The sequence below is a fragment of the Procambarus clarkii genome, chromosome 58 (genome assembly GCF_040958095.1).
Source record: "Procambarus clarkii isolate CNS0578487 chromosome 58, FALCON_Pclarkii_2.0, whole genome shotgun sequence".
Classification (NCBI taxonomy): domain Eukaryota; kingdom Metazoa; phylum Arthropoda; class Malacostraca; order Decapoda; family Cambaridae; genus Procambarus; species Procambarus clarkii.
The window spans coordinates 4000249-4024733 of NC_091207.1; the positions used below are offsets into that span (position 1 = coordinate 4000249).

The 24485-nt window shown below is 40.4% G+C and overlaps 1 protein-coding gene across 1 annotated transcript in view; it reads left to right on the forward strand.

Moving 5' to 3' along the window:
- Positions 1-23903, forward strand: part of LOC138353521 (zinc finger protein 271-like) — a 55199-nt gene extending 31296 nt beyond the window's left edge. The window contains exon 2 of the mRNA XM_069306510.1: positions 20843-23903. Within this exon, the coding sequence (XP_069162611.1) occupies positions 22330-23235 (906 nt within the window). The 5' untranslated portion in view covers positions 20843-22329 and the 3' untranslated portion in view covers positions 23236-23903. The remainder of the gene's footprint in view (positions 1-20842) is intronic.
- Positions 23904-24485: the final 582 nt, after the last annotated feature.

The following is a 24485-nucleotide window of genomic DNA, read 5'->3' on the forward strand; positions in this document are numbered from 1 at the left end:
GCCTTACCCTACAGAGTTCTTCGTCGACTTGCTTCCATTCTGAGCTGTGGCTGAGAGCACGGTCGACGTATGCGTTAACAACACTCCTCTTGTACCTGTCAGGGCAGTCGCTGTTGGCATTTAGGCACATTCCTATGTTTGTTTCCTTAGTGTAGACTGCAGTGTGGAAACCTCTGCCCTTTTCCATGACTGTTACATCTAGAAAAGGCAGCTTCCCATCCTTTTCCGTCTCGTAAGTGAAACGCAGCACGGAACTCTGCTCAAATGCCTCCTTCAGCTCCTGCAGATGTCTGACATCAGGTACCTGTGTAAAAATGTCGTCAACATACCTGCAGTATATGGCCGGTTTCAAGTACATGTCGACTAAGACTTTTTGCTCGATGGTACCCATGTAGAAGTTTGCAAACAGGACACCTAGGGGAGAACCCATGGCGACCCCATCTACTTGCTTATACATGTTCCCATCCGGGTTCAAGAAGGGTGCCTCTTTAGTACAAGCTTGGAGTAGTTTCCTCAGAATACTTTCTGGCATGTCAAGAGGAGTACAGGCTGGATCACGATACACTGTCGGCTATCATTCCGATTGTCTCGTCCACAGGTACGTTGGTAAACAGCGATTCTACGTCCAACGAGGCTCTTATCCCTGTGGCCCGTGTGCCCCGCAGTAAGTCCACAAATTCCTTTGGAGACTTCAGGCTGAAGGCGCAAGGAACATAAGGAGTCAGCAGGCCGTTGAGTCGCTTCGCCAGTCTGTACGTGGGTGTGGGTATCTGGCTAATGATTGGCCGAAGTGGGTTTCCAGGCTTGTGCGTCTTGACATTTCCATACGCATATCCAGGTTTATATTCCCCAATGATCTTTGGCAGGTGGAGTCCGGATTTCTTGGCGTTCACAGTTTCGATCAGTTTGTTGACCTTTGCTTTTAATTCGGCTGTAGTGTCCTTCGTTACCCTTTGGAACTTAGTTTGGTCAGAGAGTATGATGTTCATTTTCGCCAGATATTCGTCTTTTTTAAGAATGACATTATTGGCGACTTGTCACCTCTCCTGACAACTATCTCCTTGTTCTCACGAAGGCTTTTAGCTGCCGCTTTAAGCTCGGGGGACAGTATGGTGCTTCTGTAGTTGCCTCGATTCTTTCCTCCTTCTGCAATAAGTTCTGCTTGTAAGGTATCTTTGGTAGTGACCTTCTTTTGTGTCTCGAGGTCGAATATGTCGTCCAACAGAATTTCCAACTCTACTTTCCGGGCCATTTCACTCGGTCTGGACATAACATGACAGTTTATGCCCAGATTTAGGAGAGTGACTTGGTCCTCAGTGAGGTTAATTCCTGCAAGGTTCAGGAAGCCATCTCTTGGTCGTGGAATTGCCATAGGTCCTCCATATAATGTTGTTAGTTTCTTGAAAATCCTTGTTTCAGTGCTGAGGTGATGTTGGTCTGTGAGGATGTCGAGGTCTTGTTCAATGCGGGTACGAATACTATGGTCGATGTTGCTATTTCTCCACTCGTTTGTAGCATGAAGTAGTTGCGTTTTGTTGTCTTTGATTTCATTCTCTGCCTTGTATATCTGATCACGAATCAGATCCTGGCGATATTTTATCGTGAAGGCTTGATTCCTTGCTGCTGGGTCGTGCGCTTTAATATTAGTATATTTTGGTAGCAGTCTTTCCTGTAGACATATATTATTAAATATGACCGAAAAAGTAAGATTAATAATTCTAACACGAATTTTCTCAATCTTTCGTACATTACGCTTCACTGTTGGAGGTAAATCAAAAATCACTTCTCCAAAATTCATTTTTATTTCTAGTCTGACGCGACACGGGCGCGTTTCGTAAAACTTATTACATTTTCAAAGACTTCACAAATACACAACTGATTAGAACTTACGTATCTCTGATTTTATATCTACATTTGAGTGAGGTGGGAGGGGTGATGTGGCATTAACACAAGACAGAACAAGAGGGGATATTAATAGGGTATTAAAAGTATCAACACAAGACAGAACAGAAACAATGGGTATTGAATAGAAGTGTTTGTAGAAAGCCTATTGGTCCATATTTCTTGATGCTTCTATATTGGAGCGGAGTCTTGAGGTGGGTAGAATATAGTTGTGCAATAATTGGCTGTTGATTGCTGGTGTTGACTTCTTGATGTGTAGTGCCTCGCAAACGTCAAGCCGCCTGCTATCGCTGTATCTATCGATGATTTCTGTGTTGTTTACTAGGATTTACTAGGTTTACTAGGATTGTTATGTCCAGACCAAGTGAAATGGCCCGGAAAGTAGAGTTGGAAATTCTGTTGGACGACATATTCGACCTCGAGACACAAAAGAAGGTCACTACCAAAGATACCTTACAAGCAGAACTTATTGCAGAAGGAGGAAAGAATCGAGGCAACTACAGAAGCACCATACTGTCCCCCGAGCTTAAAGCGGCAGCTAAAAGCCTTCGTGAGAACAAGGAGATAGTTGTCAGGAGAGGTGACAAGTCGCCAATATATGTCATTCTTAAAAAAGACGAATATCTGGCGAAAATGAACATCATACTCTCTGACCAAACTAAGTTCCAAAGGGTAACGAAGGACACTACAGCCGAATTAAAAGCAAAGGTCAACAAACTGATCGAAACTGTGAACGCCAAGAAATCCGGACTCCACCTGCCAAAGATCATTGGGGAATATAAACCTGGATATGCGTATGGAAATGTCAAGACGCACAAGCCTGGAAACCCACTTCGGCCAATCATTAGCCAGATACCCACACCCACGTACAGACTGGCGAAGAGACTCAACGGCCTGCTGACTCCTTATGTTCCTTGCGCCTTCAGCCTGAAGTCTCCAAAGGAATTTGTGGACTTACTGCGGGGCACACGGGCCACAGGGATAAGAGCCTCGTTGGACGTAGAATCGCTGTTTACCAACGTACCTGTGGACGAGACAATCGGAATGATAGCCGACAGAGTGTATCGTGATCCAGCCTGTACTCCTCTTGACATGCCAGAAAGTATTCTGAGGAAACTACTCCAAGCTTGTACTAAAGAGGCACCCTTCTTGAGCCCGGATGGGCACATGTATAAGCAAGTAGATGGGGTCGCCATGGGTTCTCCCCTAGGTGTCCTGTTTGCAAACTTCTACATGGGTACCATCGAGCAAAAAGTCTTAGTCGACATGAACTTGAAACCGGCCATATACTGCAGGTATGTTGACGACATTTTTACACAGGTACCTGATGTCAGACATCTGCAGGAGCTGAAGGAGGCATTTGAGCAGAGTTCCGTGCTGCGTTTCACTTACGAGACGGAAAAGGATGGGAAGCTGCCTTTTCTAGATGTAACAGTCATGGAAAAGGGCAGAGGTTTCCACACTGCAGTCTACACTAAGGAAACAAACATAGGAATGTGCCTAAATGCCAACAGCGACTGCCCTGACAGGTACAAGAGGAGTGTTGTTAGCGCATACGTCGACCGTGCTCTCAGCCACAGCTCAGAATGGAAGCAAGTCGACGAAGAACTCTGTAGGGTAAGGCAGGTCCTAGTCAATAACGGCTTCTCCAATGGTTTCATCGAAGACATCATAAGAAGGAAAGTGAAAAGCCATGCAACCTCTGAAGAGACAACTAACACAACACCTATACCCCCTATTAGACTATTTTACAGGAACTTCTTTTCCACAGCTCATAAAACGGAGGAAAGGGTCCTGAAAGATATTGTTAATAGAAACGTTATCCCTACAGACAAAAATCAGAGGATACAACTGACGATTTACTATAAAACCAGAAAAACGGCCAGCCTACTCATGAGAAACTCTCCAGACACAAAACAGAACGCTTTAAAAGAGACTAACGTCGTCTATGCCTTCAAATGCCCACTTGGGGACTGTAAGCTCCAAAAAACCCAGTATATAGGCAAGACAACAACATCTCTTTCTAGGCGTTTAACGATGCATAAGCAACAGGGCTCCATTAAGGAACATATAATCTCTTCCCATAACCAAACCATCGCCAGAGAAATCCTAGTAAACAACACAGAAATCATCGATAGATACAGCGATAGCAGGCGGCTTGACGTTTGCGAGGCACTATACATCAAGAAGTCAACACCAGCAATCAACAGCCAATTATTGCACAACTATATTCTACCCACCTCAAGACTCCGCTCCAATATAGAAGCATCAAGAAATATGGACCAATAGGATTTCTACAAACACTTCTATTCAATACCCATTGTTTCTGTTCTGTCTTGTGTTGATACTTTTAATACCCTATTAATATCCCCTCTTGTTCTGTCTTGTGTTAATGCCACATCACCCCTCCCACCTCACTCAAATGTAGATATAAAATCAGAGATACGTAAGTTCTAATCAGTTGTGTATTTGTGAAGTCTTTGAAAATGTAATAAGTTTTACGAAACGCGCCCGTGTCGCGTCAGACTAGAAATAAAAATGAATTTTGGAGAAGTGATTTTTGATTTACCTCCAACAGTGAAGCGTAATGTACGAAAGATTGAGAAAATTCGTGTTAGAATTATTAATCTTACTTTTTCGGTCATATTTAATAATATATGTCTACAGGAAAGACTGCTACCAAAATATACTAATATATATATATATATATATATATATATATATATATATATATATATATATATATATATATAGATATATATATATACATTATATATATATATATTATAAGCCTAAATCTTAAAATTGCATATATCACACATTTTGCCTTTAATATATATATACAGTACGTGGTAATCACTCATTTACTGTTGCTAAAAGTTTAGTGTCTCCTCTATGGCTGCCCTAAACGTTCAGACACCGGATGGTGATTTTGCCAAGCAATGGTCATCATTTTCTTACTAAGGCTCTTGAAGGAAAGTGACGGACTCAGGTTTTTTTTTCAAGATGGGGGATGGTTATTGGTGGTCTGAGGAAGCAAATGTTAGCTCTATGTATGTGCAGGACTATTTTAAATATTTTAAATATGCAGTTACTCTCTTCATACTTGTATGTTTTGCGCTGTTTAAGGGTTAACAATCTACATGGGGCTGTACCTAGGTCGTTAAATTCTGGGCTCTGCTAAATCTGGAAGTTTTAAAATGTCAGTAATTGTTTTGTCATACTATATTTGAGAGAGCAACAAGATGGATGATGTGTGGGATGGCAGGATGGCAGGCTGATTAACTGGCTGGTAGGTGGGTTGGGCAAAATGGGTGGGCTGGGTGAATGGATGGATGAATGGGGTTACTGGCAGGCTGGAGTGGGGGTGGGTAGATGAACTGGCTGGCTAGTGGGCAAGCAGGCAGGGTGGATGGATTGGTGGTTAACTAGTGGTAGATGGACAGGTGGGAAAAGTGGGCATGCAGGCAGGCAGGGATGGCTGGCAGGGTGGGTGGGTGGGCAGACGGAGTGGATGGTTGAGCACTTGACTGACTGGCAGGCAGGGTTAGCAGGTGGATGAGTGAGCAGGATGGAGTAGGTGGATGGATGGATTGGTGGCCGACTGACTAGTAGGTGGGCTGGCTGGGTGGGTAGGTAGGTAGGTAGGTGGCTGGAAGGCAGGCAGGCTGGGTAGAGGGCAGGCAGGGTGGATGGATGGAGTGGTGGCTGATTGGCAGGGTGGGCTGGGTTCAGGGATTGGGCTAGATGGATTGGTGGGTGACTGGTATGGTGGCAGGCAGACTATCACAGACTGGCTGTGGTCACACCTGATCCATTGACTCGGCTCCCTCATCCCCACTACTTCCTGTCCCTCCCATCCCCGCTACTTCCTGTCTGCCCCTCCCAACACCAGACCCTTCCAGAAATATTCCCACCCCTCGAGCTGCGTTTAGACAATCGGAACAGGATTAATACGGTATGGGGCAGATTCTCGGCTACCTTCCTACCAGCTGGTGGCCTTTGAGGCAGACTGCCCTGCCTGACATCTTTAATTAATTAATTATTTATTTACAAGAAGGTACAGTGGGTTTGTGAGAGTACATAACATTGGTGCTCTGTAAACAACATCAGACTTATGTTGTTTACAAACTGTGACTGCTTGTTACCACACCTGTGAATGCCTTACTGCCTTTGACTGGTTATGATTGATTGTCACTATGAATGTCTGCCTGACAGTGATTTGTAACTGAATGACTGTGACTTGACCATGGCTGCCTCTGTTTGTAACTGTGACTAGCACTGGTTGGATGCTGCATAACAAGAGCCATTGAAATCTGTGAAGGGAAAATGTAACTGCTGGCCCATAGAGGGCAAGCTTGTCACAACAAACATAATAGTGGCCTCCAGTTTAACACGTACCGGACTCTGTAAACTCAATACCGTATTCCGGATTTAACAGCCAATGACTCGGTAAATAAAGCGCCTGTTAACAATCTAAAATACTGTAGTTAGAACCGGCGGAATGTTAAATAAGAGGTCCTTAAATCGAGTGGATATTGTATAACATGTGAGAATATACAGTGGAACCCCGATTCGGCGAACTATTTGAGACCAACACAAATATGTTGAAGTGAGAGATTCCTTGCAACCAGAGATGTCTTCAGGAGGCATTTTTTTAAACCCTTAACCCTCAAACCGCTAGGGGCCCAAATGGAATTCACACCCACAGGCGCAACAAAAAAAAAAAAAATTCCAAAAAATTCTTTCGTCTTATAGAAGTGTTCATTTTTGTTCCCTGATCACGGAAAAAATAACAAAAAAATCGTAGGTGGCATATTTTAGCCACAATAGGGTAGGGAAGTGTGGCAAAAAAGGGGCGTTGGCAGAGCCTTCGCCAGACGAGGTCTACTCCGCCCGAGCTGTCAGACGGCAGTTGCCACAAATATATTATTACCTAATTATTTCAATGTCTGATTTTTTCTTAGTTTTTTTTGCAGTAATATTATTCCATACAGTGAATTGTGGTATATTTATATTATAAAATGTGTGAACCATCGCTGTACTCAAAATTATGGTGTGCATATTAGTGATTCAATTATTATGTTCATAAAACAATAAACAAATAGTTTTGCTGTTGTTACACTATATACACAGGTTATATATAAGTATTTGCATGTTTTGTACACCATAACGAACTACTAAGTTGGTCTTGTGAGTCAAAAAGCAACGAGGAGTGACCGCCAAACACCAGCGAGCCACTCACTGCCACTCCCTCCCTCAACGCCACCTCACTCACCCTCATTCACCTTCCACAATACTCTTTTGTATTTATTCACTATACACAGACGTTATATATACGTATTTACATGTTTTGTTCACCATAACTGTACATCTATGCTTGTATGGTGAGTGAAGGCCATAAGACGTAGCTACTCACACAGTCAGCTGATCGGCGGCCGCCCTCAAGGCCAGACGCACTAATATTTGTCATCCAACAATATTGTTTGTGGTGTTATTACGCTATATACACACATTATATATAAGTATCTACCTGTTTTATTCACTATACCTGAACAAATAAGCTGGTATGGTGCCCAAAGACCATAGTGGCCATCAGTAAACACCATGCCAAGTCGTGCAGACGATGCTCCTCCCTCACCAAAATGGCGGCTCCCAACCTACTCCTCTCGCTGTTATCTCACACTATACACACGTTATATATAAGTATCTACATTTGTGTTCACCATGGTGAACCACTAAGCTGGTATGGTGAGTGCAGTCAATAAATGGTGGCCACACACAGTCAGAAGACGACGCCACAACCCTCCCTCCCACAGCCTTACTCCTCCCTCCATGGAGCACAGTGCTAAATATCACCACAATCCTGCTATTATCAGAATCCTGGTTAGTTTTATCACAGTCAGGGGGCTTCAGTAATACTATCACTGCTAAATAATAGCAGTATCATTTATATTATGGTATTTGTAGGCGATGCTGTAGTCACAAGCTGAACAGCGGTGCTGTGAGCTCAAGCTGCGTGCGCCAGCCTTGGTGGCTTGCTCAATACTGACGCTGTAACACCCAAGAATGTTGGCCTGGATTTTTTTTCTAGGTGGCATCTGGCAACTATCGGTCGTGGCTGTACTATAGTTGCCTCTATCCCAGGCGGGGTGTTTAAATTATAGCGCTAGACACGAAATCATATATAAATGATGTGCGCGGTTTCGGTTTTGTCACTGATATCATTTATATATGATATGCGCGGTTTGAGGGTTAAACCACACAATACATATATAGATGATTTCCATAACAAAACCGAAAACGCACAATACATTAACCCTTGAATAGCGCCTGGTTATTTAGCATGTCACTCACAGGCCCATACAGAAAAAAAAAAAAATTCTTCTAAACTTGTTAATTTGTGTTCACTGATCATGGAAAAAAAAAATCGTAAGTGGCATATATTGCCTGCTATAGGGCGGGGAAGTCTGACAAAAAACAGGCGCTGACTCGCCATGCATCCCAGGCGGTCTGTTGCTCGCCAGCTGTCAGACCGGAGTTGCCACAAAGAGATAATTACCTAATTATTTCAATGTCTCTGATTTTTTGTAGTTTTTTTTTCTGTAATATTATTCAATAGTGTGTAGTGTGATATATTTATATAATAAAATGAGTGAATCATCGCTGTACTCAAAAATATGGTGTGCATATTGTTGATTCAATTATGTTCATCAAACAGTGAACAAATATTTTGTCGGTTATTACACAATATACACAGGTTATATATAAGTATCTGCATGTTTTGTTCACCATAACGAACCACTAAGTTGCTATTACAAGTGAAAAAGTAACGAGGAGTGACCGCCACTCACTCCCTCAACACCTCACTCGCCCACATTCTCCTCCCACCATACTGTTTTTGCTTTTATTCACTATATACAGTCGTTATATGCCAGTATCTACATTCGTGTTCACCATAACGAGCCACTAAGTTGGCATGCTGAGTGGCAGTGGCAGCCCGCCACTGGCTGCTACTTCCTCCCTCCCTCAAGTCACCTGACTCACCCACATTCTCCTCCCACAATGCTGTTTTTGCTTTTATATACAGACGTTATATATAAGTATTTACATGTTTTGTTCACCATAACTGTACATCTAAGCTTGTATGGTGAGTAAAGGCACAAAGACGTAGCTATTCACACAGCTGGTGGCTGCCGCCCTCAAGGCCAGGGGCACTAATATTTCTCCTCCAACAATACTGCTTGTGGTGTTATTACGCTATATACACACATTATATATAAGTATCTACCTCTTTTATTCACCATACTTGTTCAAGTAAACTGGTATGGTGCCCAAAGACCATCGTGGTCACCAGTAAACAACATAAGTTGTGCAAACGATGCCACCGGTCTCACCAAAATGGCGGCTCCCAACCTACTCCTCTTGCTGTTTATACCCTCTATACACATGTTATATATAAGTATCTACATTTGTGTTCACCATAGTGAACCACAAAGCTGATATGGTGAGTGCAGTCAATAAAAGGTGGCCACACACAGTCAGAAGACAACACCACTACCCTCTCTCCCTCCCACAGCATTACTCCTCCCTCTATAGAGCACAGAGCTAAATATCACCACAATCCTGCTATTATCAGAACCCTGGTCAGTTTTATCACAGTCATGGGTCATCTGTAATAATATCATAGCTACATAATAGCATGAACAAGTATATTATGGCATTTTTAGGCGATGCTGTGGTCACAAGCTGAACAGCAATGCTGTGAGCTCATGCTGCGTGCATCAGGCTTGGTAACTCGCTCAATACTGATGCCCCTGACACCCGGGAATTTGGCCTACGATTTTTTTTTAAAATGGCGTCCGTTTACAAGAGCCCTGATGAAGGTGTGGTGAACCCCATTTATCCGCGGGCCGTTTAAATCTTGCGCGGTACTCCAAAGCATCATATGATGCAGTGGGCAATTTAAGGGTTAATAACTGTTTTAGTGTCTAGCGCCTTAAATTAATTTAAACGTCGCACGTGGGATAGGGGCAGCTATAGTGCAGCCACGATCGATAGTTGACAGACACTACCTAGAAAAAAAATCGTGGCCAACATTCCTGGGTGTGAGAGCGTCAGTATTGAGCGAGCCACCAAGGCTGACGCACGCAGCATAAACGCAGAGCACTGCTGTTCAGCTTGTGACCACAGCATCGCCTATAAAGTCAAAATATATATGTTCATGTTATTATTTAGTGATGATAGTATTACAGAAATCCCCTGACTGTGATAAAACTGACCAGGATTCTGATAATAGCAGGATTGTGGTAATATTTAGCGCTGTGAACCATGGAGGGTAGGAGAAATGCTGTGGGAGGGAGGGTGGTGGCATCATCTTCTGACTGTGTGTGTAGCCACCTTTTGTTGACTGCACTCACCATACCAGCTTAGTGGTTTGCTATGGTGAACACAAATGTAGATACTTATATATAAAGTGTGTATAGAGTGGAATAACAGCAATAGGAGTAGGTTGGGAGCCGCCATTTTGGTGAGGGAGGTGCGTCGTCTGCATGCATGACTTATCATGTTGTTTACTGGTGGCCACTATGGACTTTGGGCACCATACCAGCTTATTTGTACAGGTATGGTGAATAAAACAGGTAGATACTTATTTGTAATGTTTGTATATACCATAATAACACCATAAACAGTATTGTTAGAGGCAAAATATTAGTGTGTCTGGCTTTGAGGGCGGCCGCTACCAGCTGACTGTGTGAGTTGCTACGTCTTTGTGCCTTTACTCACCATACAAGCTTAGATGTACAGTTATAGTGAACAAAACATATAAATACTTATATATAACGTCTGCGTATAGCGGCAATAGACATTCGAGAGAGAGGAATGTGTGATAGGAGAATACAGAGTAAAATACAATTGGAAGGAAAGGGAGTGCAATATTTTTCTGGCAAGATTTATAACTGCATACCAAGATGATTCAGAGGGGAAAGTTGGGGTTAATATATACATACATGAGAGGGGTAGACCATCTTCCAATTCATACAATAGGTTTTTGTAAATGAAATTTCTATAATCTTTTATTCAACTTTTGAAAAGTGGCTACCAAATGCAAAAACTGTATTGTGGGAGGAGAATGAGGGTGAGTGAGGTGTTGTTGAGGGCGTGAGTGGCAGAGAGTGGCTGGCTGGTGTGTGGCGGTCACTCCTCGTTGCATTTTGACTCACAAGACCAACTTAGTGGTTTGTTATGATGAACAAAACATGCAGATACTTATATATAACCTGTGTATATAGTATAATAACAGCAAAACTATTGGTTTATTGTTTTATGAATATAATAATTGAATCACTAATATGCACACCATAATTTTGAGTACAGCGATGGTTCATACATTTTATTATACTGTATAAATATATCACAATTCACTGTATTGAATAATATTAATGCAAAAAAACTAAGAAAAAATCAATCGGAGACATTGAAATAATTAGGTAATAATATATTTGTGGCAACTGCCGCCTGACAGCTCAGGCAGAGTAGACCTCGTCTGGTGAAGGCTCTGTCAACGCCCCTTTTTTGCCAGACTTCCCTTCCCTATTGCGGCTAAAATATGCCACCTACTATATTTTTGTTATTTTTTCCATGATCAGGGAACAAAAATGAATACTTATAAGACGAAAGAATTTTTTGGATTTTTTTGTTGTTGTTGCGCCTGTGGGTGTTGAAGCCATTTGGACCCATAGCGGTTTGAGGGTTAAACAATAGAGATTTTATACAAAATTTGAAAATATCCTGAGTTACTTTACAATTTATTGAAATATTTTAGTTGTGTTTTATTTGTTTTATAAAACTGTAATATAAATACAGTGGCACCTTGACTTACGATTGCCCCTACTTACGATAATTTCGAGTTACGATGTAAATTTCATCGAAAAATGCGACCCAACATCCGATGGTGTCGTCGACTTACGATATTTGTTGGTATACGTTCGGGTCGGCCAAGCGCGTGGTTCCCGGTCACGCGGCCGACCTGCCTCAGTTTACTACAGCTGCCTGCTTAGTGATGATCGCGCCTTTAAGAAATTTTGTTTTTGTGGTGTTTTTTTGCATTTTGAACATTAAAGTAATTATTATATATCACGCCATGAGTCCCAGGAAAGTCAGTGGTTAGGCTCAACATATGAGATCCAATGTAAGGATGACCATAGAGCAGAAACAAGAGATCATTCGTAAATATGAAGATGGTGTGCGGGTTGTTGAACTGGCTAGGCAGTACAACAAATCTCAGTCAACGATATCCACCATATTGGCTAAGAAAAAGGACATTATGGGTGCTAAAGTGTTGCATCATTACAAACAAATGTTAAAACGAAGGGAAAAACAAATGTCTCTTGACAAATTTGTAGTGAGACAAACAAGCACTGAACCACAACCAGGTCCTAGTGGTATTCAGGCAAAACGTAGGAGAGAGAGAGAGAGAGAGTACCCCAGAGAAAACAGCCTGTTGTGATAATGGAAGGGGACTCCCCTTCCAAACAGTAACAACTCTCCTCCTCCCCCCTCATCACCATCTTCCATATGCCATCAAGAGCCCTCCATAAAGATAAGATAAACTTAGATACTGTATTGTAGATAGAAAAAAACATTGTATTCAGTATAAAATGTATTTGTATGTTAATATTTTGGAGGGTGGGGAACGGATTAATTCAAATTCCTTTATTTCTTATGGGAAAAATCGCTTCGACTTACGATCCGTCTCTGGGAACGGATTAGCATCGTAAGTCGAGGCCCCACTGTATAGCTATAGGTTAAGTAGTAATTGAATTAAGAAGCAATAAAATGCTTATCTTCAAAAACTAAGACGGTTAGGTGAGGTCGTGGTTTTCTATTCAGCTTTTCAGGTAAACTCAAATATTCACAATATACTTGACAGTACGATTTAATACTAAGTGTAAATAAGTACAATTCCTGACATCCATACATAGTATATAATTGCACTTATGGGGCTGTTGCATTTACCTCCCCATTTTTGGAGGACGGACTGCATTTTATGAAGAATTTTCTTTGTTTGAAGCTTAGTCTGGCTGCCTTATTAATTTGAATTGTTTAAATTCAAACAGAAAGAATCATTAATTGAGCAATTAGCAGTTAATGTGTGTATACACTTTTTTTGGAAAGTTTATACAGTGAAACCATGGTCTGAATGCCTCAGAGTATCGATAGTTTGGAGTATGAAGTAAATTTCAACATAAAATTTTACTCAATGTACGAAGTTTGCCTTGGCGCACAAGTCGTTTGTTGATTCTTGTATGGGTGAGGTGCATGGGTTCTGCTGGGCATGGGACACGGCATGCTCAGTTTACCAGTACAGTATATCCCACCTAGTGACGACAGCGCTTGAATTCTCTGTGAAGAATTGCACAGTTTTCAGCTTTTTTGGTTTCTGAACATAAATTTTTTTATTATATATCATGCCATGTGTCCCAAGAAAGTCAGTGGTAAAGGTTAACCCTAGAAAATAGTTGGTAGGATGATACAGGAAAAACAAGAAATAATTCGTAAACATGAAGATGGTACAGTATGTGGGTTGTAGGTACAGTATGATGGTAGGGAAAAAACGTGTCTATAGAAAGATTCTTAGTAAGACAGGCAAACTGTGAGCCACAACCATGTTCTAGTGGTATGCCTACAAAACGTAGGAGAGAGAGCACCCCAGAAATGAAATCACTGCCTGATATTATAATGGAAGGAGACTCTCCTTCCAAACACTAACGCCTCTCCTTCCCCCTCCTCACTATCTTCCATGCGCCAACAAGAGTCCTCAATAAAGGTAATGTATAGTGAAACATATGAATTGTGTTTTGTTTAAAATGTATTTTTAAGTTAACACTTTCACGCGCCCGACGCATCCCACCCGCAAGACCGTGGGAAGTTGCCCAAGTGTTACCCGTTACCGCACGCCCAACTGCACATCGGCTACACAACTACTGAAAAGTTTATACTCTTTTTTCATGTTTCTGACCTTCATTTTTGATGTACGAGTTTTATTTTGGTATCGATGTGTTGCCAATGAAATGTTCTAGAGGAACATATGTATAACATGTCACCAAGGGTAACGTGATGCCGGCACCAAATAAAAAACTAAGTCATTTTAGCCGTTCACGCCAACCAGCGCGAACATTTTGCTACTCTTTTTCAGGTTTATCAAGTCCAAACTTGTTCGACATCGTTCTTTTTTGTATCACTGTGATCGCAATAAAATTTCCTACACAGACATATGCATATAAATTAGACAAGTTGCGGGCGTGCCTCGCCCGCAACGACCCCTAAAGTCATCGAAGCCTTACCCACTACAGCACACTCATTGCCACACACGCTACACCCAATACACCAGACAAACACAAACAGTTTGCTGACAGACGTTTTTGTGCAACATTGTTCATTGTTGTATCAAATTATTCCCAATAAAATGCTCTAAATAGAAAGACAAATATAAGCAATAACAACCACAATATATATAAGCAATACTAATAACAAAGTATAAAGACTAAAATCGACAAAGTTACCCATGAGCGCGCAAAATCTGTAAAATGTATACAGTATCCACTCAATTTAACGACCTCTTTTATACCGATCTGCCGGTAATAACGACCGGTTTGGGAGATCGGATTCTGGAGCCTCGTATACCGGTCTGGTGGTCGATATTACCGATGGTCGGTATTGGGTTTGTTTAGGCATCGCCAGCCCCTCACATGGCGACCAAGCCACCGACCTCGATCATCCAGAGTGGTATATTAAATCTTAACTTTCTTTTAAAATGAATCAGTTTTATTAAGAAAATTCTAAATTATTGTTAATAAAATATTTTAAAACAATTGTTATTAAGCAAAATTCTTTGTTTTCTTATTAAATACCTTTTATAGTATAGGCAATAGGTATTTATTTTCCCACGGACCTAGAATGTACTGCGCCTGGCCATGTGACCGCATTGTTTGCTGTGAACTCGCGTGGCTGAGAGCAATGTCTCAGAATATTAGCCAGAGAAAATTAGATTCAGACAAAAATAGATAAATTCATGATTTCAATGATTCGTGAAAGTACCCTCTGGGAATTCAACAAGTCGTGCAGCCTCCGCCAGCAACAAATGCTCTGCAAGCTATGCTGCACCCGCTGATGCTGAATTCCCATCGATAAGTTGTGCAGCCTCCACCTGGAACGAATTCTCTGCAAGCCATGTTGCACCCGCTGATGCTGAATTCCCATCAAAAGTCGTGTAGCCTCCACTAACGATATAACATATGATGAAAGGCATATAAATTAGTGTAAGAAGTGTTGATAGAGTACAGTATTGTAAGTGTTAATGATTATTTAAGCCTTGACAAAAAGATACTGTACAGTCTATATATACAGTAGAAATAATTTTCAATTGTGAATTAGAATTAGAACTCATGTGAATTAGTAGTAAGGCTAGCTGTTGTGTGAAGTGAATGCCTGAAAATAAGTGTACATACTGTATGTACCCTGTAATCAGTACTGAACAATATAAAACAAGCGCTGTAAAGGTAAGCGTAATCTTAACAGCTTCGTAATCTTCAGCTTCATTAAAAGTAAGTCAATTTACCAATTTTATTATAGTATTTCAACATATTAATATTTTTTTTCAACAAAAGCTACATATTAATCTCTGCAAATGTATATTCTATCATTAGCAGAGAAAAGGTGAGCTCAAAATATTTTGTCTTGGCTAGCTCTCGTTGGCAAGGCTCGATCACCATTGTTATGGCTTGGCCGCCACAGCCTGTGTCATAACATTAAAAATACATTACCTGCACTGTTCAGGGTAAAACAAAACACATCTCTAAAATTTTATTGAGAAAATATTAACAATCACTGATTGATACATGAAATATTTTGCAATACAAAGGAATGAATCCATTTTTTTCCACCCATCTGGACTTGATCAGACCGTGTTCACACATCATCCATGCAGCAGCCACCAGTTGGCTTAATCGTTGGCGTGGCACTAAATTGGAACGCAATTACACAATGAACTTTGCTTAATTTTAGTTATACAGTATAAAATATATCCTACCTGAATGTTACTTGGAAAATTACCCGACTCGACTTATCTTCTAAAATAACGGAGCTCCGGAAATAACGACCAGGGTACAGCCCCATAAAGGCCGTTAAATTGAGTGGATACTGTATACTCGTTCCAGTTTTCTCGCCTTATTTCTCGTGCTACATCGTTCATTTTGGTATCATTGTGTTCGCAATAGAATTCTCTATAGTGATATATGCATATAAGGTCTAAAAGCCCGGAGTGATTCCCACAGCAGAGCCTAAAGTCGACCAAGTTACTCGTGAACGAGCACCAATTGGCACACCTGCAAACTAATGTATATACTTGTTCAGTTTGATAACATAAATTTTCGTGCTACGTTCTTCAGTTTGGTATCAAATTGTTCGCAATAAAAAGGCACGTGTTTTAAAACTAGTCCCATAATAATAGAACAATAAATAGAATTTTAATAAATATTTTAACTTTTTGGACACTTTTTGATGCTCATCACCACAAAATTATTTATATCTTTCCAGTGTTCTGATATGAATTTTCATGTTACGTCTTTCATTTTGGTATCAAAATGTGCGCAGTCTGAAGGTGCTCATTTTAAAACCACTCCCAGATTGATCGGATAAAATTTAAATTTTTAACAAATATTTCAATGAGTGATGCCAGACCTCGTCACCCGAGATGAATCAGGAGAAAAATGAGTGAAGTTACAGTATTTGATGTCATCCGCGTGCAAGAGTGTTAATATTTTTGGGTGTATGTGGAATAGATTAATTAAATTTACATTACAGTGGCACCTTCGTTTACGAATTTATTCCGTTCCAAGAGACGGTTCGTACACCGAAAATTTGAAAACTTAAACAAATTTTCCCATAACCACTGCACTGCACAACTCGCCTTGAGGTTCTCGACAGGTGGTGCGTAACTTGCCTCAGGGATCTCATAGGTATAGCATACGATTCAAAACTGGCTCGTGGTGACTCGGGTACGAAATGGATGCCTGAGGCCTCCGGTGATCGTCCGCCATTTGGGAAAAAAATTTCAGCATGCCCCAGGGCCGTGGAGACCCACAGTTTCAAGAAAGCAACCATGTCTGATGCATCGTCTATGAGCCCCTGGTGTACGGTCAGCCGCGGTCCAGCAAAACAACTCTCAGAGGACCAAATACGGGACATATTGTATGATGGACCCATAGATGACAATTTAGACTACAGTCCTGAAAAACACCTAACACAGAGGTGTGTCGGACTGAAATTAATACTAAAATTAACTTTATGTACATTTATTTACAAAAGAATTACACATTTAGTAGTCCTGGAGACTGTGATACTGTACGAAACAGTCGATATGGCACAGAGGGACGGCACACGCTTCGCACCATGTTAACGCCAATTTTCGTTTCTGTGGCCTCAATTTGGTACTGGAACACACAACACACCGACGCTGGCCTGCTGCACGAGATCCAGTTGGTGGTAATTTCTTGATTTGGTGTATCAGAAAGGCCTCCCTGTAAGCGAGCCTGGGTGCACGAGCATGGTTCAATATTGGGACTCGAATGGGTCTTTGTATGCCAGGTGTGTCTTGCCAAATTTACCTAGTAACTGTTTCACAACTTGAAAACTAAACAAACGGAAATATGGTTTTCTACCTGTTTTCACAAGATACATGTTGTAACTGTTCAGCATTGTTACGTCAATAACGTGGAAAATCATTTTCTTTGTCCACTTCACTGTTTTCCTTATACTACAGCACCCACCATCATGTCACATTTATCAACTAAACGCATGTTGATGTTGTAGTCCATCACATAATCTGGCTTATATATTATTTGCTTTGTTCTTCTGTTCACCTTGCCACTGTCCACCATTGTACCAGGGTGAATGGTGGTCGACATGTTCACTTCACGTCTGTCTTTCCACCGCACTGAAAGCTTTGCTTAGCAGTGTCAAACACAGGCATTTCCTTTCGTTTTGGCTTTACTGTGCCACACACTCCAGTCTTATTATCAAGCAAGAATTTCGTTACCAAGGGACTGGTATAATAGTTGTGTGTACAATATGTAGCCCCTGTTCAGATATGGTGCAAGCAGTGCCTTCACCACACTACCTGAGAAGCCATGTTCGTCATTAGTAGGAATATCTACATTTGTGGCGGAATACAGTATCATGTGTAACACCATTCCTGATTCACAGTCACAGAGCACAAAGAATTTCAGTCCAAATCGGTGACATTTTGAGGGAATATACTGCTTGAAGGCAGCACGTCCTTTGAAAAGCACAAGGGATTCATCAATAACCAGCTTCTGAGCTGGTACGTAGTAATCTCGAAACTTTCCAATCAGGTCATTTAGCACGTGCCTCAGTCTCCAAAGCCTATCATCCTGTCTCTCGTCTGCATTATTTGCAAAATGAAGGCACCGTAGGATCAATAGAAATCTGTCTCGGGACATATTTCCCAAACAATGTTGGAACAGCATTGTCTTTGCTCCAATATTCTGATATTACGTGTTTCACACGATGTTTCATCAACATGCAAATTGTGAAAAACACACTCAGTTCACCAACAGTTGTCTCTTTCCAACGCTGTAGTCATGAAAATTCTGATACTTCCTCACCTTCAATGAGATCGGCCGCAAGTCTGTTCGTTTCATGAGCGGCTCATCGATATATGCAGTAAAGAAGTCCATTTCACTCATTTCGTCACCAGTATCAGGGAAAAGATCTGTAATTCCCACATCTCTCTTGTCAAAGTCGGGAATTTGTGGAACAAAATCTTCCCCATCACTCCACACAAACTAACCTGCTGCCTTCCGAGAGCCATTAGCTGCACCACGGCGAGGAATCCGGGGACCAGGAGCTGATGCAGGCATTGCAACAGTAGGGGGCAGGAAGGGTAGATGAGGGAAAAAATTTGGAACATGAGGGAATTTGCTCCTCATTGTCGCCATATTGTTTCATGCGGCGGCGCTTGGCTGGGCGGGTAGCTGATGCGGCGAAACTTGTACTGGCACTAGCAGCCGGGGTAAAACTATTCTCCGATTCTTCATCACTAAAACCTGAGAAAGATTCACCTGTTTCAGACTCGTCGATCATATCATAAACGTGCAATGGAACATATGAATGACGTGCTTGGGCGCGAGGTGGTGTTGAGTGGTGTTGAGTATTAGCGGGTAACTCTTGTGGCATCCTCACCCTCGTGGCACCAACATGTTCACCCTCATTATCCGTTGTTTCTATTTCTTCAGGCTGTGTATAGTCCTCATCTATATCAGAGTCGTCACTATCAGATTCGTCAACGTCCTTGAACAATTCATTGGCAATTTTGTCTTTGGTCAAAGACTGCGCAGCGCGGTGCGCTGAGCGAGGTCGCACGCTGGGTCGTGATGCGCTCGCCATGGTGTCTGGCCACTAATTAAGGCCTGGGAAACAAAGGAGGCCTGCTTTAGATTTTTTTCCAAGATGGCATCTGTTTACAATCGCCCCTGGCTACGGTATGGGTGACCCCTTTACACTGCGGGACATTTGAATCGTGCCTGGCACCCTTTGGCGTATATATACACCATGCGCACGGTGGGACATGTTACTCATGGCATATATATACGCCATGCGCAGTTTAAGGGTTAAGGCAGAGCAGTGCAGTGGTTAAGAATAATGTAAATTGAATTAAACCATTCCACACACCCAAAATATTAACTTAAAAATACATTTTATACAGAATACTACTCATAGGTACCTTACCTTTATTGAAGACTCTTTGGCATATGGAAGATGGTGTGGAGGGGAGGGGAGGGGGAGAGGAGAGGTGTGTTTAGAAGGGCAGTCCCGTTCCATTATAACATCAGGCAGTGATGACATTTCTAGGGTACTCTCTCTACTACTGTATGTTTTGCCGGTATACCACTAGAACCCGGTTGTGACTCCCTGCCACAACCAGGGAGTTGGTTAATCCCTGCTTGTCTTAATAAGAATCTGTCTAAATACACTTGTTTATCCCTAATTTTTAACACTTGTCTAGAAAGATAAGATATTGAAAGATAATATTGGTAAGAAAGAAATATTGCCAGAACAACCATGGACATCTTCAAGAGAAAACTAGATAGTCTTCCTCACGGAGTGCCGGACCAACTGGGCTGTGGTGGATATGTGGGGCTGCAGACCGCTCCAAACAACAGCCTGGTGGACCAAGCTCCCACAAGTCAAGCCTGGCCTTGGACCGGGCTTGGGGAGTAGAAGCTTGAACCCCAGAACCCCATCAAGCAAGTATCAAGTAGGTTGTCTGTAGTGAGAGATCACATTCATTCACTATGAATGATCATGTGTTTTTACTCTGTTGTCATCCTCACAACAATTTTCTTGGGTTGAACTTTACCACTTTCTTAGAACCAATGGTGTGATATATAATAAGAACTTTTATGTTCAGAAACAAAAAATAGGGGAAATTCTTGACAAAGAATTCAAACGTGGTTGTCACTAGGCGGAAAATACACTGGTAAACTGAGCGCACTTTGCCCTGCGCCCAGCAGAATCACGTGCTCATTGACCCATACATGTATCAACAAACTCGACAATCAAGCCAAACCTCGAATACAAAGTCAAATTTTAAGAGGAAATTGACCTCGTATACTGAAAAATTTGTAAAGAGGAGCATTCGTCAACCTAGGTTCCACTGTATTATTTAGTAGAAAATCTGTTTTGGTGTACGAATTTTCGGAGTACGAACAGTCTCCAGGAATGGATTAAATTCGTAGACTAAGATTCCACGATTCAAAAATTTATCCTGTTTTGAGAATTTTTACCAAATGTCAGATATTTGTATCAGTTTTCTTCATGCCCTGATGATCTCTCATTCATTTTTTTTTAATTACAGTTTCTTCCGTCACCAGAAGAATTACATCTGAAGTGACGAAACCCAGTGTCATTATAGCTCATGTAGAGTCAGAAATACAGCTTACATGATAATATCAGCAGTGTCATGAAGCACCTTAGTGCCAGAAATACTGAATACAGGAAAGTGTCTGCAGTGTCATGAAGCAATTCACTGTGTCAGAAATAATACATATACAGTGGCAACACTTTGTATCTTGAGCACTACACATGTATTACGAACATCTCTCGGTAACACACGTCTGAAGAACTGTGCATGTATTATTGTATATAAGGGCTAAAATTGTTATTAATAATTTAATTTTACGAGACAACATTTCATTGTTATGTAAATTAATTAATTTTACAGTGCAGTATAAGTATATTCTCAGTACTTAGTTTCACAAAATAATATAAAAATGTTCCACTCCAAAATATCACAAAAATATTTCACATTGGAAATAAAATGGTAGTGGTGAAAGGGTTTTCTAAAAATTATATTGGAAAACTTAATGACTACATCATTTTGAAAATATAATATTCTAATGAAAATCAGAGGGGGTAATATAAAATATCATTTTTTAAAGCTTCAGAACTTGCTTATTAATTTACAAGAAGGTTAATACAATGAGTTGTATTAAAAAAAAGTATTCATGATGTTACTTATCAAATGCACTTTTGTATGAAAACAATTAGAGTGCATGTGCTGTGACTGTATTGTATTTGATACTAGACATCCCCCCAGTGTAGCAAATGTAAAATAAAAATATATATTTATATATACATAAATTCTTTGAAAGTCTTCAATGTTATTTGATAGTATACAATAACTCAATATTTTCTTTGTGGTTTATGATTCACTAACACCACTGGCATATATATTATCAAAGTTTACATATTGTCAAATTTTACAGTGTTAAAGTTTAATTCACTTTTATATCCTTACAGCTATTCCATTTGCTTGATATTTGTATCAAAGAGAATGTTTGTTTTCCAGTAGCTTATTGACCTTCAAAGCCAAGCATTAGCAGTATAGGTAATACCTTTTCATAACTAATCTGCTCTATGTTGGCAGCTACATAGAAACAATATTGCATGTTCAGTGGTCCAAATGTTAATTTTTGTTTTTTAATTTGCTTTAGTAACATAAAAAAATTGTGCAGGTGAAAAGCCACATTGCATATAATTTAAAACTTTTGTCTGACAGGAATTTATTCAGAATAGAAAAAGCAGTTGTCAGTGACTACAAGACATAAAATATAGGATGTTTAAGTGTAGGAAATACTTCAGGTAACTGGATTAACATGACTTTTCCTATCAATACATTCAAGTAAATTGAAAGGGAATTTATTCAAAAGAAAACTCTTCAGCATTGAATGTACAAAACACTATAAGTATCTAGAAATCTCATATAATAGCACATGACAATTCAAAGCTGTGAATCCATTTTAACGTTGATCTGAAACCCCTTTCAGGTATAATAAGTTAACTATGAGCACTCACTCAAAGGAGAAACCATATCAGTGTTCAGAATGCCTAAAAGACTTTACACAAAAATGGGACATAATAGAGCACATGAGGATTCATACAGAAGAGAAACTATATCAATGCTTAGAATGCCTAAAAGACTTTACTAAAAAGTTGGATATAATAGAACACATGAGGATTCATACAAGAGAGAGACCGTTTCAGTGTTCAGAATGTCTAAAAGACTTTTCAGATAAATCAGATCTAATAAACCATATGAGGATTCATACAGGAGAGAAACCATATCAATGTTCAGAATGCCTTAAAGACTTTACACAAAAATGGGATATAATAGACCACATGAGTGTTCATACAGGAGAGAAATCATGTCAGCAGTGTTCAGAATGTTTAAGATGGTTTAAAAGTAAATCAAATCTAATGTTTCACATGAAGATTCATACAGGAGAGAAACCATTTCAATGTTCAGTGTGTCAGAAAGATTTGGCGCGGAAATCAAGTCTAATAATGTACATGAGGATTCATACTGGAGAGAAGCCATATCAATGTTCAGTGTGTGTAAAAGAATTTTCATGTAACTCATACTTAGTAAAGCACATGAGGGTTCATACAGGAGAGAAACCATATAATTGTTCAGCGTGTCTAAAAGACTTTTCATGTAGATCAGATCTGACAAAGCATGTGAGGATTCATACAGGAGAGAAACCATATCATTGTTCAGTATGTCTAAAAGGCTTTTCATGTAAATCAGATGTAAAAAAGCATGTGAGGATTCATACAGGAGAGAAGCCATATAAATGTTCAGTTTGTTTAAAAGGTTTTTCCCAGAAAGCACACAAAATAAGGCACATGATGGTTCATGAAGGACAGAAACCATACCCTTATTGCGTGGAAATTGTAATGGACATTTAAGTCAATTTAGTAAGACACTTAAAAATTCATGTAAGAGACAACCACATTGTTAGACTACGTAATTTAAGTTTAGTAATACCTAGAGTTAAGGCAGTTTTAACCCACAACTTTTGTGTCTAGTTTTCAGCAGCTTCTTGATACATTGGCTCTGGTTTCAGAGACATCCACAGAATTCCCACGATTGCCAGAGTTCAGCACTAGAATCTAGTGTTCTCAGAGAGGCAAAGGGAATTTGGGAGATCTATGATCAAAACAAAAGTAAAACTGCTAAAAGTACAGGTGAAACAAAACTTTTATCATGATGTTTATCATGCTAATGTCCAGAGACCAAGTATGTCTTTGGGAAATTGGGCCCAGGATGCTTATGCATTCCTTGTATCTCAGACTGTTCATTGAGCTTGGTTTTTCCTTCCAGGCAAGGTGTTCCATGGTTATATTCCAGCCATTACAATTTAAAACAAAATTGTATACTTTCCTGACTAGGCTCTGTATTAATCACACATGAATAACTGTGTGACTAATACTATCTTACTATCAAAACTACAGTGCTACACTGAAAGTCAAACCTCTCCTCATAGAATAATCTGATTTTTTTTATTGAAAATTTGGTTTTCCCACTGTTTCTTCAAGTTGTATGTCCTTTAATAAAATACTCGGTGAATCTTTGACGTCTTTAGTCTTATTGCTCTTGTATTGGCATCCTGGATGATATCTAGAAAATTCTTAATATTCTGTGACAGACTGTGCTATATAGCTTCATGAGATTGATGCTGTTATAAGAGTTTCACAGTCTGCCCTCGTGTTATAAAAAATGGTGGGCTGGCTATGGGAAAAACTAGTGCTATTCAGGGGTAAGGTCGGTCAGAATAAAGATGTATCTATTTGGGGAGATCAGTAAGGCCCGGCCCTCATGGAAACTAGAAGTAGTGCTGACTACTTGGTTACACAACAAGGTCAGTCTAGGGAATGATCAAGATCTCCTACACAGGAAGAACGATACTCTTATAATTCATGTACTTATTTATTAACCCCTTAACAGCCCCCCCTTTACATTCACACCAATAACAATAATAATAATAACTTTACCACACTACCTTACGTTAAAAGCCTTGGTCCACATAAGCAGGATACAAGGTTTTACACTGAACACAAGCTAGGGTAAAGCTCTACTATTGAATAACTTGAAGTTAGAGTCAGCTTAGGGTAGGGGGACCACGTGGTTCCAATGGAACCCCCTTTAGAATAACTAG